General features: G+C 40.9%; 1 protein-coding gene across 2 annotated transcripts in view; it reads right to left on the bottom strand.

Annotated features, from left to right (window-relative positions):
• The window catches only part of ERAP2 (endoplasmic reticulum aminopeptidase 2), a 51,570-nt gene that overhangs the window by 10,579 nt on the left and 23,217 nt on the right, over positions 1 to 17,774 (bottom strand). For both annotated transcript variants that reach the window (XM_086413244.1, XM_086413243.1), the window contains exons 7-13: positions 17,321 to 17,434; positions 16,125 to 16,256; positions 15,771 to 15,902; positions 12,548 to 12,616; positions 11,392 to 11,567; positions 8,355 to 8,434; positions 7,111 to 7,294 (exon numbers count right to left, since the gene is read on the bottom strand). In XM_086413244.1, coding sequence (XP_086269370.1) covers positions 7,111 to 7,294; positions 8,355 to 8,434; positions 11,392 to 11,567; positions 12,548 to 12,616; positions 15,771 to 15,902; positions 16,125 to 16,256; positions 17,321 to 17,434 — 887 coding nt within the window. The remainder of the gene's footprint in view (positions 1 to 7,110; positions 7,295 to 8,354; positions 8,435 to 11,391; positions 11,568 to 12,547; positions 12,617 to 15,770; positions 15,903 to 16,124; positions 16,257 to 17,320; positions 17,435 to 17,774) is intronic.

The following is a 17,774-nucleotide window of genomic DNA, read 5'->3' as shown; positions in this document are numbered from 1 at the left end:
CAAAGATACCTGTGTTGAATTTTTCATTAATATAATGCCCTCCCTCCTTTGGGATTTTTAAAATTTTAAATGCTCATCTGAAATGAGGGAACTGAAACCAGAAAGAAGTGGCATCAAAAAGAACCAACTTTTGTTGTGACTGTACTCTTCTCAGTCACAATGACATAGAGCTTTAAAACAGACCCACAGTAGATTTTCTAAAAATTTCGTCTGACGACAGAGGGCCGGACCATATGCACTATGATTTTATAGTCTGCTGTATTTTTAAAAATACAAATCCACAAAATGTCACTATTCCTTCCACATGTGCAAGTGTCATAATATGTGGTACGCTAGCTAAGTATAAATATAGCCACAACCTTTACAATTTTAAATGTTAAATCTAGTACACAATCCATTCATTACATTGCTCACACTGGGGAAATCAATATGAAACTGGTAGAGAAATTAAGGAGGAATTGACTGCTTATGTTTAGACTTGCCTGGAAAAACAAGCTGTTTTCTTCTATCTACCATCAACAGAAGAATATATAGAATAAATCAGGTCACAAGGTCACCAACAGAAAAAATATTAAGGATCAGGTGGAGTATTATGCATTGGAAACATTTCCTATTCTGAGAATTACTGAAAAGTACTCATTTTATTCAGTGTGACATATTATTTCTTTACCGGTACTATATACTCTACTTAGAGGATAAGCAACAGGACAAAACTAGGTATTATATTCTAGGGTCAAAATTCTGAAAAGAATGTTTAACACATAAGACTACTTTATATTAATCTTTTTTTCTTTTTGGCCCAGCCTGGCTGCGACAGACCATGCAGAAGCGTGGCGAGAGGAGCTACCCCACACCCGAGGTCAGGGGCGGTGGCCGGGAGGAACTACCCCATGTCCAAGGAGCCATGGCTGCACCGGTGCAGGAGGGCTGAGAGGAACTGCTCCATGTTCAAGGTCAGGAGGGGCAGCTGTGAGGAGATACCCCTCGTCCAAGGTAAGGAGCAGCGGCTGCACTTTGCTGGAGCAGCCGTGAAGAGATACCCCATGCCCAAGGTAAGGAGCAGCCGCTGCGCTTTGCTGGAGCAGCCGTGAAGAGATACCCTATGTCCAAGGTAAGAGAAACCCAAGTAAGATCCAAGGTGTTGCAAGAGGGCATCAGAGGGCAGACACACTGAAACCATAATCACAGAAAACTAGTCAATCTGATCACATGGACCACAGCCTTGTCTAACTCAGTGAAACTAAGCCATGCCCTGAGGGGCCACCGAAGATGGGCGGGTCATGGTGGAGAGGTCTGACAGAATGTGGTCCACTGGAGAAGGAAATGGCAAAACACTTCAGTATTCTTGCCTTGAGAACCCCATGAACAGTATGAAAAGGCAAAATGATAGGATACTGAAAGAGGAATGCCCCAGGTTGTTAGGTGCCCAATATGCTACTGGAGATCAGTGGAGAAATAATTCCAGAAAGAATGAAGGGATAGAGCCAAAGCAAAAACAATACCCAGTTGTGGATGTGACTGGTGATAGAAGCAAGGTCCAATGCTGTGAAGAGCAATATTGCATAGGAACCTGGAATGTCAGGTCCATGAATCAAGGCAAATTGGAAGTGGTCAAACAGGAGATGGCAAGAGTCAACGTCGACATTCTAGGAATCAGCGAACTAAAATGGACTGGAATGGGTGAATTTAACTCAGATGACCATTATATCTACTACTGCGGGCAGGAATCCCTCAGAAGAAATGGAGTGGCCATCATGGTCAACAAAAGAGTCCAAAATGCAGTACTTGGATGCAATCTCAAAAACGACAGAATGATCTCTGTTCGTTTCCAAGGCAAACCACTCAATATCACAGTAATCCAAGCCTATGCCCCAACCAGTAATGCTGAAGAAGCTGAAGTTGAACGGTTCTATGAAGACCTACAAGACCTTTTAGAACTAACACCCAAAAAAGATGTCCTTTTCATTATAGGGGACTGGAATGCAAAAGTAGGAAGTCAAGAAACACCTGGAGTAACAGGCAAATTTGGCCTTGGAGTATGGAATGAATCAGGGCAAAGGCTAATAGAGTTTTGCCAAGAGAACGCACTGGTCATAGCAAACACCCTCTTCCAACAACACAAGAGAAGACTCTATACATGGACATCACCAGATGGTCAACACCGAAATCAGATTGATTATATTCTTTGCAGCCAAAGATGGAGAAGCTCTATACAGTCAGCAAAAACAAGACCGGGAGCTGACTATAGCTCAGATCATGAACTCCTTATTACCAAATTCAGACTTAAATTGAAGAAAGTAGGGAAAACCACTAGACCATTCAGGTATGACCTAAATCAAATCCCTTATGATTATACGGTGGAAGTGAGAAATAGATTTAAGGGCCTAGATCTGATAGATAGAGTGCCTGATGAAGTATGGATGGAGGTTCATGACATTGTGCAGGAGACAGGGATCCAGACCATCCCCATGGGAAAGAAATGTGAAAAAGCAAACTGGCTGTCTGGGGAGGCCTTACAAATAGCTGTGAAAAGAAGAGAAGCGAAAAGCAAAGGAGAAAAGGAAAGATATAAGCATCTGAATGCAGAGTTCCAAAGAATAGCCAGGAGAGATGAGAAAGTCTTCCTCAGCGATCAATGCAAAGAAATAGAGGAAAAGAACAGAATGGGAAAGACTAGAGATCTCTTCAAGAAAATTAGAGATACCAAGGGGACATTTCATGCAAAGAAGGGCTTGATAAAGGACAGAAATGGTATGGACCTAACAGAAAGTGAAATCAAGTGAAGTCACTCAGTCGAGTCCAACTCTTTGTGACCCCATGGACTGTAACCTACCAGGCTCCTCAGTCCGTGGGATTTTCCAGGCATGAACACTGGAGTGGGTTGCCATTTCCTTCTCCAGCGGATCTTTCTGACCCAGGGATTGAACCCAGGTCTCCTGCATTGTAGGCAGATGCTTTATTGTCTGAGCTACCAGGGAAGCTGGACCTAACAGAAGCAGAAGATATTAAGAAGAGGTGGCAAGAATACACAGAAGAACTGTACAAAAAAGAGCTTCACGACCCAGATAATCACGATGGTGTGATCACTCACCTAGAGCCAGACATCCTGGAATGGGAAGTCAAGTGGGCCTTAGAAAGCATCACTACGAACAAAGCTAATGGAGGTGATGGAATTTCAGTTGAGCTATTCCAAATCCTGAAAGATGATGCTGTGAAAATGCTGCACTCAATATGCCAGCAAATTTGGAAAACTAAGCAGTGGCCACAGGACTGGAAAAGGTCAGTTTTCATTCCTATTCCAAAGAAAGGCAATGCCAAAGAATGCTCAAACTACCGCACAATTGCACTCATCTCACACGCTAGTAAAGTAAAGCTCAAAATTCTCCAAGCCAGGCTTCAGCAATACGTGAACCGTGAACTTCCAGATGTTCAAGCTGGTTTTAGAAAAGGCAGAGGAACCAGAGATCAAATTGCCAATATCTGCTGGATCATCGAAAAAGCAAGAGAGTTCCTGAAAAACAACTATTTCTGCTTTATTGACTATGCCAAAGCCTTTGACTGTGTGGATCACAATAAACTGTGGAAAATTCTGAAAGACATGGAAATACCAGACCACCTGAGCTGTCTCTTGAGAAACCTATGTGCAGGTCAGGAAGCAACAGTTAGACCTGGACATGGAACAACAGACTGATTCCAAATAGGAAAAGGAGTACGTCAAGGCTGTATATGGTTATCCTGCTTATTTAACTTATATGCAGAGTACATCATGAGAAATGCAGGGCTGGAAGAAGCACAAGCTGGAATCAAGATTGCTGGGAGAAATATCAATAACCTCAGATATGCAGATGACACCACCCTTATGGCAGAAAGTGAAGAAGAACTAAAAAGGCTCTTGATGAAAGTGAAAGTGGAGAGTGAAAAAGTTGTCTTAAAGCTCAACATTCAGAAAACGAAGATCATGGCATCTGGTCCCATCACTTCATGGGAAATAAATGGGGAAACAGTGGAAACAGTGTCAGACTTTATTTTTGGGGGCTCCAAAATCACTGCAGATAGTGACTGCAGCCATGAAATTAAAAGACGCTTGCTCCTTGGAAGGAAAGTTATGACCAACCTAGATAGCATATTTAAAAGCAGAGACATTACTTTGCAAACAAAGGTCCGTCTAGTCAAGGCTATAGGTTTTCCAGTGGTGAAGAATGGATGTGAGAGTTGGACTGTGAAGAAAGCTGAGCACTGAAGAATTGATGCTTTTGAACTGTGGTGTTGGAGAAGACTCTTGAGAGTCCCTTGGACTACAAGGAGATCCAACCAGTCCATCCTAAAGGAGATCAGTCCTGGGTGTTTATTGGAAGGACTGATGTTGAAGTTGAAACTCCAATACTTTGGCCACCTGATGCAAAGAACTGACTTATTTAAAAAGACCCTGATGCTGGGAGGGATTGGGAGCAGGAGGAGAAGGGGACGACAGAGGATGAGATGGCTGGATGGCATCATCGACTCGATGGACATGAGTTTGAGTGAACTCTGGGGGTTGGTGATGGACAGGGAGTCCTGGTGTGCTGTGGTTCATGGGGTTGCAAAGAGTAGGACACGACTAAGCGACCGAACTGAACTGAACTTATTTTTTACTAAGACAAATTCCATTATTTATTCGTACTTATCTACTTAAAATACTTTAATGTTAATACTCATCAAAGAGGGAATCATTTTCATGGAGTTATTATTTAATAAAAATCCAGCCTCTCACCACCTGCTTTCTGCTTCATTTAATGCACAAAATGTTATCTGAATGTCTGTTTACCTTAAAGACTAAACCTATGTATATGCATACATTTTAGCTCAACAAAAAAATCTATATCTACTTATTTGTATAAGGTTTCAGCTAAATGGTACCTTTTTGAAATAAACTATATCCCCGAGGAAACAATCTGGGACTTCTTTCTAGGGTATTGGAATAAAAAAATAAATAGTTTACCTGTAAGGAATTTATGGTTGTCATCTTAATTCCACTCAACTCAGAGGAGATCCAAGTATTAAATATTTAATAACAAGTATGAAAACTCAGTTAAAATGAATATGCATTCCTGGGTCAAATTTTGTCTCTAAGCTCAATGCAGTCCAGATTATACCCTTAAACTCTTAAGTAGACATTTCACAAAGCAGGGAAAGAAAAACTACATATCACTAAAGCAGAGGAATAAGAAAAAAAAAAAAAAGTAGACCTATTATGAGACTTTAAAATTGTTTTCTTATACAATTAGTTTTCTTATAAAAGTAATATAGACAAGTTTCAAGACAATTGGAAATTAAAGAAGGGGAAAAACACATAATTTCATTACCCCTACACATTCATTGGTAGGACTTTGGAATATTTCTTTCTCCTTTTGTTTTTTTTTACCATTAGCTCATTTTTTTTCATGTAGTTGCTAACTTAAGCTTACATTCTGCTTTTTCTTTTCACTTTCACATTATTTGAAATGCATTTTTCTATGTTGTCACCTCATCTTCCTATTTAGTACATGATCTTTTAAACAATTTGTATTAGATAAGACTAATAATGCTAACAGCTACCATTTATTGAGCATTTATTACTGTACTTAGGGCTGTATCTACATTACCTTATGCAACCCTCAAAACAACCTCATATGATAGACACTATTATTACTGGAGTTTTAAACACTAAAAAAGTTTTGAAGACTAGAAAATTTAGGTTTAAAAAGGTTAAGTAGCTTGTCAAAAGTCAAACAATAAGTGAAGAGGTAGTACATATTGATAGTTGACCTGTTTTAAGCCAAAATTTGTACTCAGAATCTCATTAACCTATCTAGTTGGTAAAGAAATGATGATTGCTTGTCCACTGATACATCAGTAACTGCAGGATTCCTGCTGCTAAATTGAGAGTACCCGTAAATTTATAGGCTAGAAACAACAGAAAAGACTTTCAGCTACTGGAAAGATCGGCTTTCATATTCTGAGTTGTAAGTATTCTTCATTCTGCCTAGTTTAAAATTTTTAATCTATTTTCTTTGCAATCTTCTCAGAGTTTCTCCTTTGAGCAGACAAACCTCCCTCAACTAACCATAGTCCGCTCCTCAGTTGGTCTCGCATGCATCCAGTCAGAAGTAGGATAGCTCATGATATTCCTGAGACCTTTGGGGTTGGGGGTTAAGCTCCCAGTCCTCTCTCTTTTCTAACTGGGGAATTCTGTTGTACAGAGAAGCTGTGCTTGAGAGATGTTTTGCTGGTTACTTTTACTTAATTTGACCTAAATAAGCATGTGAAAGAAAATAATACATCACACTGAATATAATGAGTGCATTACAGTAGTTCTCAGAATAGGAAAAGTTTACAGAGCATGATATGTCACCTGATCCCCAACTTTTTTCCACCGGTGACCTGGTGACTTGATTTATTCTACCTATTATTCCATTGATGACAAGTAGGAAAAAAGAAAGAAAACACTGTATCTTCCCAGGAAAGTCTAAAGAGGAATAAACAGAAGTAGCCAATTCTTCCTTAATTTTTCTACCAGTTTCATATTGATTTCCCTGAAGTGAGCAAAGTAAGGAATGGCTTGTGCACCAGATTTTAAAATTACAAAGATTATAACCTTTTGTCTAATAGATTATGTCAGTATTTAGTGAAACAGCAAGCTTCTAGCATAAACAATTTAAAACTTGAGGTCAAAAGCGTAAATGCCTGGAGGCTACCATAAGGGAGTGAAGCACACCCAACAAGTGTATCGTTTAGGACTTGGGTACCGAGGTGAACGCACACCTGGCTTAAAGGAAGATCTGCCCACTGTACCCTCCTCTATGGCTGCCCTGTGGAAACGAAGTTGCCAAATCTTCTCATTATTTAAGGGATTCCAGAAGTCAGGGTTTTTACATACATTTCTCCAGATTTTGAAATGTTGAATTAAATTTTTAAACATTAGGTGAATAAAAATATTTTATCAGTGGGTAGGCTTTGACTCATGGCCAATATTTGACCTCCATTCAAATCCATATCATATGAATGATTAACACTGAACATTTGATTTGAAATCTAACATATCTGGTTAGGGAGCAGTGATGTCCTGTGAAATCAGTTGGAGTTTTGCATTACCTTACTAGCTGAAACGCATCGTGAATCAGACCTAGTCTGTCCTTGGGCCTGAGAAGTGTGTGGTTCTGATTCAACAACGTAATGAGCTCGTCCCATCCTTGTCCCTCATAATGAACGATGTAGTAGCCATTGGAGTCCACGTTGAATTTCACCCAGTCGGTCTTCTCAGATAAATCCACAGTATCTAGGAGGAGAAAATTGGTATGGGCATTTCCTCATCAAAGAACACATCATGAATATCTCCAGAAGTATTCTTCTTCATATCATTAGTAATAAATCAATGGGAAGACAAAGTTCTGGAAGACTCATGATGATATTTATTTTCATAGTCTGCTGGATGGCTTATTTTGGGAATGGTGATTTTATTAAATTAATAAATAAACTAATTCCTAGGAGATGGGCCAATGAATGTGTTCTCGAAAGCAGCCTATGCGGGTCTAAAAGGCATTTCTGGTAGCCTTGTCTCACGGTTTGGTTGCTGCGTGTTGAAATATGTATATGTAAGTAGGTGATCCATTTGTCCAGTTCTTATCTGGGGCAAAATAAGGGCTGCAGGTTGAACGTGAGATTATGAGGGAAACATTTTAAAATTTCAGTGACGTGTTTAAAGGAGAAGTTAAAATTATATTATTTTTAATATTTCAGACATTGTAGTAGGTGGTAAAATAACATTACTATATACTCTCAAAAACTCTGAGGCTTAGTCCTCATTCAAAATAAATGAGAAAATTGAAGCTCAGGAGTTAAAAAATTTTCTTAAGGCCATACATCCAATAGGTGACAGAATCAGGATTTGAATCCAGGGCCAATCAGTTCTAAAGTGAACACCTTTTCCCACTGAATCAGTAGGCATTAAAAGACATAAGATCAGACACCATCAATTCTTGAAACCCATCTCTAAGTGCTAAAAACACAAGAGAACTTTCTCCTGAATTAAAAACCCAGACTTTTTAGCTTAAGGGTTTTTTTAGTAACACATAGGTATAGATACGACTGAGTGACTTCACTTTCACTTTTCACTTTCATGCATTGGAGAAGGAAATGGAAACCCACTCCAGTGTTCTTGCCTGGAGAATCCCAGGGACGGGGGTGCCTGGTGGGCTACAGTCTCTGGGGTCGCACAGAGTCGGACACGACTGAAGCAACTTAGCAGCAGCAGCAGCAGCAGCAACTGTCCTCCCTATAGCTCAGAACACATTTAATTTCAGAATTAAAAGGTTTTTTGGCTAATTAGTTCATTTTACCTGTCTTCAGTTTCAGAATGTGTCTGTGAATCGCCTGAGAGGAACTCGTGGAGTAGGTCACTGGGATATGCCAAAGATACCTACGTTTGAAAGTAAAGACTGTTACAGATTAAATCAATGGCCATTTCAATGTCCACATTGTCAGATTCAGAGAGGCTATAAAAGACACCTAATCGCCCGTCCTTCACACTATCATTGGCCTTATAAATTTTACAGGCTAAGACTAACGGTTCCTTGGGTGTGCAAAAATTCTTTAATGATTATGAAGGAGCAGTAATATATACCTAGTTGAACTCTGTCACAATTACCGGTGACATTTACAGTCCAAATTTTATACCACCACAATTCCTGCTGATTGTTTTCTTCTAAGTAAAAGAAAAAAAAAATCTTCCTTTCACATTTCCAAAAATTCTCACAGTCTGATATTTATTCAAATAACTAAATCAAAGCTGTAGAAAAAACCCCAAAAGGTACAGCTCTTCCTCTAGCATGATTATTCCACTTATCTTTTTGTTCAGTGAAGCTATCCGCATTCAACCCCCGCCTGCTAAGTGGTCAGCAAGCAGAGATAAGTCAGGAGCTGCTCCTTGGCCAAGTGCAGAGAGCAGAGAAGCAGAACGGATTGAAGGAAAAGGGCTCAGTTACTTTGGAAGGGCCTTCCTATGGTAAATAACTGAAATTAGCTATTTTTTCCTGACTAATTTCTAGCTGCCTCTAGAGCTCATTTCCTCTAACATAGTAAGCCATATTAGCTATAGTAATCCTATAAAATCAGATGCTTGAAAATACCAATAGGTATAAAACAGAAAGAATAGTAACTGAGGATATGCCCATTAGTCCTCAGAAAAACCTAAAAGAGTAAAAGAGACAACAGACACAGACTCGATTTAATAAAAGGTCAGAAGAAATAATCTACCTGCCAACCCAGAGTATCGATAATCAACAAAGCAGTTGAAATATTTACACAAAAAGGTAAAAAGAGACACACAGATATCACTAAGATGTAATGGATCAAGATTCATGGATAGATTTTGGCTCTAGAAGGACAGAGATTTTTCCAGATTTTTCCACCTGGGAGTAAAGAGAGAAAGAGTAGCCATTCATAAGTTTGGATAAGCATGGATCGGAGGGCAATAGTTTTATATGAGAAATCCAAATCCTGCTTCAGATAGATTCTTGTTATTCTGAGCCATTCACACTATTAAACTCTCTCGTGACATTTTGATAAGTTGCAGAATTGTGAGTCCTGCTTTCCCAATAATAAATCAAACATTAAATTTTCCAGCCTGTGTTGCCAAGCTTCAAATTGTTTAAGCTCTCTGAGGTTTGGACCTCAAAAGGGCATACAGAGAAATGGATGGATGTGTTCACAGTTAAATGGCATAAAGGCTGCTGTTGGATGGAAATAGACATCTGATGAGATCAAAATGGAAAATGTTACATTCTATGTGTTAAAGGCCTTGAGTTTGCTTCTGATTCTCAGAAAAAATTCTAAAACTGTTTTTAGACAGCTAGATTTTAGAAAAAGTAATAATCATAAAAGCCAGCACTGATTCACTTGGATTATTTCTTTTCAGATCTTATTGAATGAGATCAGAGGAAGCTGGACAGTGTTGTATTTCTTGATTTTAGTAAAACCTTTAACCAGTTTTCTTAGGACAGGCTTGTGAGCAAGATAACAGAGTGGGTAATTGGATTTGCTTTTATTGTTACCAAGAACATCATGTTTTAAGACATTACATTTATAGTCTCTTATTAAAAAATAAAAGGGAGCTGAAGGTCTTATCTAATTTAACACGTGTGTATGTGTGTGTGTGTGCGTGCATATGTGTGTGTGCTCAGTCATGTCTGACTTTTTGCAGCCCCATGGACTATAGCTTGCCAGGCTCTTCTGTCCATGAAATTTTTCAGATAAGAATACCAGAGCGAGTTGCCATTTCCTACTCCAGGGGATCTTCCCGATCCAGGGATCGAACCTGCATCTCTTGCATTGGCAGGCAGATTCTTTACCACTGCACCACCTAGGAAGCCCATGACTTAACACACAGGAAATGCCTTTTCTGATAAGATGTATAGCTGTCATACATCTTATCTTCCTAGGTATGGGTCAGTCTCATAACTTGAAGTGAAGTTGCTCAGTCATGTCCAACTCTTTGTGACCCCATGGACTGTAGCCTACAGGCTCCTCCATCCATGGGATTTTCCAGGCAAGAATACTGGAGTGGGTTGCCATTTTCTTCTCCAGGAGATCTTCCCAACCCAGGGATTGAACCTGGGTCTCCCGCATTGTAGGCAGACACTTTACCATCTGAGCCAGCAGGGAAGTCTAGTCTACTGTCTCATAACTTATTAGTGTCCAGTACTCTTGCCTGGAAAATTCCATGGACAGAGAAGCCTGGAGGGCTACAGTCCATGGGGTTGTGAAGAGTTGGACACAACTGAACAATTGAGCACACACAGCATAAAGAAGGCTAGTAGACAGTCAGGGAACATTATATTAGAAATATACCTTCTGCATCAGAACTGAGGTCCTAAGGGTGGCCGCAGGATTAGCAAGAATATGCTGCTCACCAGGGCAGTCTGGGTCACCTGAAGCTCTTTAAGGCTGCTATTGAGGCTAGTTTAGCCTATTAAGTCCTGTGTAGAAATAGCACTGGAGAAGGCAATGGCACACCACTCCAGTACTCTTGCCTGGAAAATCCCATGGGCGGAGGAGCCTCATGGGCTGCAGTCCATGGGGTCATGAAGAGTCGGACACAACTGAGCGACTTCACTTTCACTTTTCACTTTCATGCATTGGAGAAGGAAATGGCAGCCCACTCCAGTGTTCTTGCCTGGAGAATCCCAGGGACGGGGGAGCCTGGTGGGCTGCCATCTATGGGGTCTCACAGAGTCAGACACGACTGAAGCGACTTAGCGGCAGCAGCAGCAGAAATAGCATCCCATAAAATTGTCAGAGAAGCTGAAAGAAAGCTAATGCAATTGTCAGTAAACTGAGATGAGGTAAACTAGACCGACAGGGAAGAAAAGCAACCACCTTTCCTGCAGAGTCCCCCATTCGGGGTCCTCTTTGAAAACCCCAGACAAGAAGCGCTCCTGCTGCAGTCTGAGGGAACGCCCTTCTCGTTTAACCACCACGAGGGGGATGCCTTTCTGCAGAGTCCATGTGGCCATCATCTCCTTGAGCTCTACATTTTCCCGCAGAAACGCGAGCTGAAACGACAAGTGACTTTGGTAACCAGAGACACAGGAGAGAAACCAGAGAGAGATCAGATACTTAGGCCTCCTCGGATGCTAGGGACATGGCTTGGGCAGGAAGAGCGGACTCCAACTGCAGTCTCCCAGCCAGGCCATGTAGAACCTGGGCTGGACCTGCCCCTTCCCTCCCCATCCACGGGTGCTCCTGGAAAGCTGCCTGAAGGAGGGACATGTTTGGGAGCTTGAGGGTTAATACAGGACAAGAAAGGCCAAGAGGAAGGGCTTGAGACTGGGGCCCCTCATTGCTCCCTTTCAAAACAGAAGAAAAAAAGGACCCACCAAAGAGGTTTAGGAAGAAATGTCTCTTTTAAAAATTCCAGTAGAACAGTATTATATCAATAGAGGTATATGGAGTGGAGGACAAAACCTCTAGCTTTTTATTAACAGTGTCTAGTACGGGTTTCTGATCACTGTATGATGCCGAATCTTCCTTTAAAACCATACTTGATGGGATTACCGTGACACTTTTTAAAAAGTTTGCCTTTTCTTTTTTTTTTTTCCATGATGACTGTTTTTTTTTTCTCTCTCTCCTAAAATGTTCCAATAACTTCCCAGAAGTAAACAAAAAGATGGGGCCTCAAGAAAGCCATTCATACTATTTCCAAACCTAACATATTTGGTTTGGCATTTTGCAGAGCCCTGAGGATACCAGTACAGCAATAACCACTCAGAGGAATTTTGAGCTGAGATATTTTTAGCCATTGGTGGGATTGTGGGAAAGCTGAATTATAACAACAAAAATACAGTAGTAAGAGCACCACCCTCCCCTTAATGGCCTGAGCATTCCTTCTTCAGTCAACTTTGTTTCAAGGAAAATTGTGGAGTTTTTCCTTCTCTCCAGTTATTTAAAGGGGCAGCTGGACAACTTTACAGACTCACTCCAGGTCTGGAGATGAGCCAAATCTCTTCCACCCTCCAAGTCTCTTTCTACTTACTGTGTTGCTTGTCTTCCTGGAATCAGAATAACAAAATCCACCCGATGTGGAATCACCTTCTAAACAATTCTAGAAAACAAAAATAAAAGAGCGCTGCCATTTGGCCTCTGAGAGTTGGCTTAAAATGAACATTTGACATGAGTGCAAACATTATTAGCTTAAATGTACGAAAATGTAATTCATCTAGACCTGATAATGAGCATGCTGCTGCTGCTGCTAAGTCGCATCAGTCGTGTCCGACTCTGTGCGACCCCATAGATGGCAACCCACCAGGCTCCCCCGTCCCTGGGATTCTCCAGGCAAGAACACTGGAGTGGGTTTCCATTTCCTTCTCCAATGCATGAAAGTGAAAAGTGAAAGTGAAGTTGCTCAGTTGTGTCCGACTCTTAGCGACCCCATGGACTGCAGCCTACCAGGCTCCTCCGCCCATGGGATTTTCCAGGCAAGAGTACTAGAGTAGGGTGCCATTGCCTTCTCCAGATAATGAGCATAGCAATTCATTAAAATGCATAAAAGTTACTCTTTTAAATATTTAATTGATATTATGTGACACCGTGCTGAGTTAGGTATTTGGGGAAATTTATCATTTTTGTGCCACCATTTCGTTTGACATCAGAAGGGGGTCAACTAAGAATTTAGGACCTTTAGGGGAAGGTTAGATGGGAGACTCCTACAGTAACTGGGAAGAAGTTGTGATGTCATTGAGAGAATGAATACTAGACTGAGTCAGAAGACAGATTTTAAGTAACAACTCCATCACTCACTTGTATAAGATCTTGAACGAATCTCTCCATTAGCATTAGTTTTTCCATTTAAAAAATGGGAAAACCCATTGAAAAAAATGGGCTAAGACTGCCTACCTCACCTTCTTGAGATGGTAATAAGCACAATGTGACAAAAATTAATATAGGATTGTTCACAGTCCTGTAATTCTTGGCCAAATCTCTCCTTTAATCCTCTTTCCACTCACTAACCACACAAAAGATGGATTCTTCCTCTTTGGGAAAAAAAAAAGGCTCGGGCAAGGTCTACACACACACACACACACACACACACACACACACACACACTCAAATACACATCCTTGTGAAGGAGGAGGGAAGGAGAAGGATGGGAGGGAAAAGCAATGTTCTTGTTGAGAACCTGGGAGGGAACCAGGACAAAATCATCTGGATCACCTGCAGGAGGTGATGAAGAACGAGCATTTTCTTGAGACTTTTTTGAAAATTTCATTCTGTTTTTTGGCTGCCCTGGGTCTGCACTGCTGTGCGGGCTTTTCCCTGGCTGCAGTGAACAGGGGCTACTCTGGAGTTGCAGTGGGTGGGCTTCTCGCCGCAGTGGCTTCTCTTGCTTCAGGACACAGGCTCTAGGGACTTGGGCTTCAGTGGCTGCAGCTCCCTGGCTCGAGAGCACACACTCAGTAGTTGTGGTGCATGGGCTTAGTTGCTCCGCAGCTTATGGGATCTTCCCAGATCAGGGATCAATGCTGTGTCTCCTGCGTTGGCAGGTGTATTCTTTACCATTGAGCACCAGGGCAGCCCCAAGAAAGAACCTTTTTTATAAGTATTACAAAGGATGGTGTATTTGATCCCTTTTAGGGTTTTAGAGAAATGTCAGTAAAAGTTTTGAGCTACTGTGAAATTTTAATTACTTGCATTTGCTTCTTTGACCACAAAATCACACATAAGTTAAACCTTAAGGATCCAGGCTTAACAAGGGCACAGAAAAATCAAGTAAGATAATGTGCATGAATTTTTTAAACTATGACGTGCTGTACAAATACTGAATAATATTATTACCCCTGGGACAAAAATGTTTACAAAGAATAGAGGACCTCTTTTGTGTACAAAGGGCTTCCCTTGTGGCTCAGCTGGTAAAGAATCCACCTGCAATGTGGGAGACCGGGTTTGATCCCTGGGTTAGGAAGATCCCCTGGAGAAGGGAAAGGCTACCCACTCCAGTATTCTGGCCTGGAGAATTCCATCGACTGTATAATCCATGGGGTCGCAAAGAGTCGGACACGACTGAGCGACTTTCACTTTCACTTCACTTTGTGTACAAATACCCTAGGGTATTTCTACTTGCAGGCACAAGCTCTGTCAGTTTATTATTTCCATAAAAAGTACTGTCCTTGCATTTGGAAATCTAGAAATATTTGAATAATTATTAGAATCATCTGAGTTGACTGCATGTTTTCTCTTACCTACTATCCTACAGGAATCTCAATGACAAAGAGACCGTATATTCCTCAATCAAACGTTAACCGTCTCTTAACCATGATTATAGGGACAATAGAATATTAGGGGCCTGACATGATTCTTTCTCTTAAGCAGATTTTGTTTATTATTATCACTGTTATCATTAAATCAATGGAAACCAATAAAAGAGAACGTCACTCGCTGGAGCAGATTCTCGAGTGCCCTTCTAGGTATTCAGCAGAAAGGCAATGAGTGCTGAAGCTGGCTATGAGAAGGAGGTGACCCCTCAGCTAGATCTCAAAGGATGGACAGCACCTAGTTGCTGAAAAGAAGGAAGAACACTTCAGGCAGCGAGTGCACCAGAAACAAAGGCATGATGACAGGAATGAGCAGGATTTCCTGCTCGAGGGAGAAGGTGGGTCTCACTCAACTGAATACGGGCTGGGACATAAAGCTAAACAAGTAGAGTTTAAACTTCAGTTTGGGAAGAGAAGATTAGGAGTTACATGAAGGAATTACAAAGTCATGAAAGGTTTGGAAACAGAAGACAAAATGTAGGGTGAACCAGAAGAGGGAAACCAAAGAGAACGAGGTCAAACACTGAACCCCCGCGGCTAAGCTAGTATAGCATCTTGGTTTAGCAAGGTGCCAGAGGAAATAGACAGGTGCTACCTGCTTAACCCTGGAAGTGTGGCAAGTGCAATAAACATCTTTTGCCTGACAATTTATCTATTTATGCTGCTGCTGCTAAGTCGCTTCAGTCATGTCCGACTCTGTGTGACCCCATAGACGGCAGCCCACCAGGCTCCCCTGTCCCTGAGATTCTCCAGGCAAGAAAACTGGGGTGGGTTGCCATTTCCTTCTCCAATGCATGAAAGTGAAAAGTGAAAGTGAAGTCGTTCAGTCGTGTCCGACTCTTCGGACCCCATGGACTGCAGCCTACCAGGCTCCTTAAAAGCCTTCATAATTAGCTTGTCACTGTTTAGGCTTACCAGCAGTCTCCTGTAACTTAACTGATGACTTACATTTGACAGACTGTGCCACAAATCATCATTCTTTGCATTTCTATAGGTGAACTTCTTTAAGTAGTGAATAATTCCTTTCCTGAATGTCTCCTCACTCAGAAAATCCTTGAGCATATTCAAAATACAAGCTCCCTAAATAAAAACACAAAGAAAAAGAAGGTAAAGGGTAGCATATGTTTTTAAAGGAAGCTTACATGCCGTGGAACATGTGTAATGTCTGATAAATGAACCGCAAATAAAACAAAAAGTGACGCAGAGGTAACCTGACACCAAGAACTTCCGCTCTTGAGGTACTGGCCTCATTATACTCCTCCCAGGGCAGAGCATTTACCACCAGTCCACAGCATTTCCTACCTTGTTGTACGAAACAGCATCAAACATTTCATTTATTTGAGTAGCAGTTTTTGCTTCATTGGAGATAGGATGGGATGAATTTAATGAATCTCTTTTAATTACTTCAAAACACGTGTTCGAAAAACTGTCATCCTAAACGGGAGAGAACATTTGTTTTTTTCAATTGCCATTTGACACTCAAAGCGATAGCAAAGATGCTAGGTTTAGCAAGATATTCTCAGAAGTAAGTATTCAAACAATATTTCTTACAAAACATTTCTTTCCCCTTATATAGTCCCCGTTCACCAATTCTCTGTTTTGTTAAAGGTATAAATGTGATATTTCCTCAGACACTGCCTGAATGTTTACCATGAGCAAGGCCCTTGGAAACAGAAATAAAACAAAGGTTCCCAGTTAGTGAGCATGTGCTATGTGTCAGGCTCTTATATTCCTCAGCTGCAGTCCTTTCAACACTCTGCAAGGAAGAGGCATTGTACACATTTTACAAGTGAGAATTCATGAAGCTTTTGGATTAAACCACAGACTCGGTACACAGCAAAAAAAAAAAAAAGACACTGACTTTGAATCCATGTCTGTCTGTAACTGTACTGGACCAAATATTTACCCCAAAGAGCTAATTATCCATTACTAGTTAGCACTACCTTTTTATGTGCTGTTCAGACCCCCTTCGTGCTTGCTAAGTGGCTTCAGTCATGTCGGACACTTTTCGACCCTGTGAACTGTAGCCCACCAGGCTCCCCTGTCCATGGGATTCTCCAGGCAAGAATACTGCAGTGGGTTGCCATTCCTTTCTCCAGGGAGAATCCAACCCTGGTCTCCTGCATTGCAGGCAGATTCTTTACCATTTAAGCCATCGGGGAAGCACCATCTTATAATTCATTATGTTAACAGACATATTGCTTATAGACTCTTGGATAAATATAGAATAATGCCTGAAATTTTCTTTTTGGCAATTTGGAGTCTTTTGAAGCCAGACAGCCTCCAGATCTGTGAGAAAATAAACTGGCTTAAGCCACCCAGTCTGTGGAATTTTGTCATGGCAGCCCTAGCAAACCAATACAATCTGTTTATACAAAAGAAAATACTAGAGATTCAAAAATGCAATGCCGTGTTCTCTTTAGCATTTTCTAAAAATTATAATAGTGAATTAATGATTTCTTAGTACGTATAGTATGAGATACAAAGTTGTGACTTACAAACTGTAGCTCTGGATATGTGATGTTGAGAGAGATAAGTTCCATGTATGTTGCAAAACCTTCTTTGAGCCAAATATCATTCCACCATTCCATTGTAACCAGGTTACCAAACCACTGGGAGGTAAAAACTCAATGTTAAACAAATATAAACAATTATAAACTGTAGCAAAAAAATAGGATGGGTGGTAACTTCTTTTTTAGTAGGTGAGGCCTGTATTTGCTACCCCTTTCTCTCTGCACAGCATCTTTCTACTGGTTTCCCTGCCTTCTCCCCTCACCACCACATTTTTGCTTGTTTCACTTATTTCTTTTGTGTCCGCATTGTCTCCAATGCCCTACCTTCCATTATATCCTCCCTATATTTCCTAGATATTAGACTTAATATTAAGGAAGAGAATGAGACATTTTATTTTAGATATTTTGCACAATAAGTATAATCTCACCTTGTCACTGA

Source organism: Bos grunniens, chromosome 7 (genome assembly GCF_055505025.1).
Source record: "Bos grunniens cultivar Pamir isolate PY7600 chromosome 7, Bosgru_T2T1.0, whole genome shotgun sequence".
In the NCBI taxonomy this organism is placed as follows: Eukaryota; Metazoa; Chordata; class Mammalia; order Artiodactyla; family Bovidae; genus Bos; species Bos grunniens.
The sequence above is the reverse complement of the archived record's forward strand: the minus strand, read 5'-3'. Positions and strand labels throughout refer to the sequence as shown.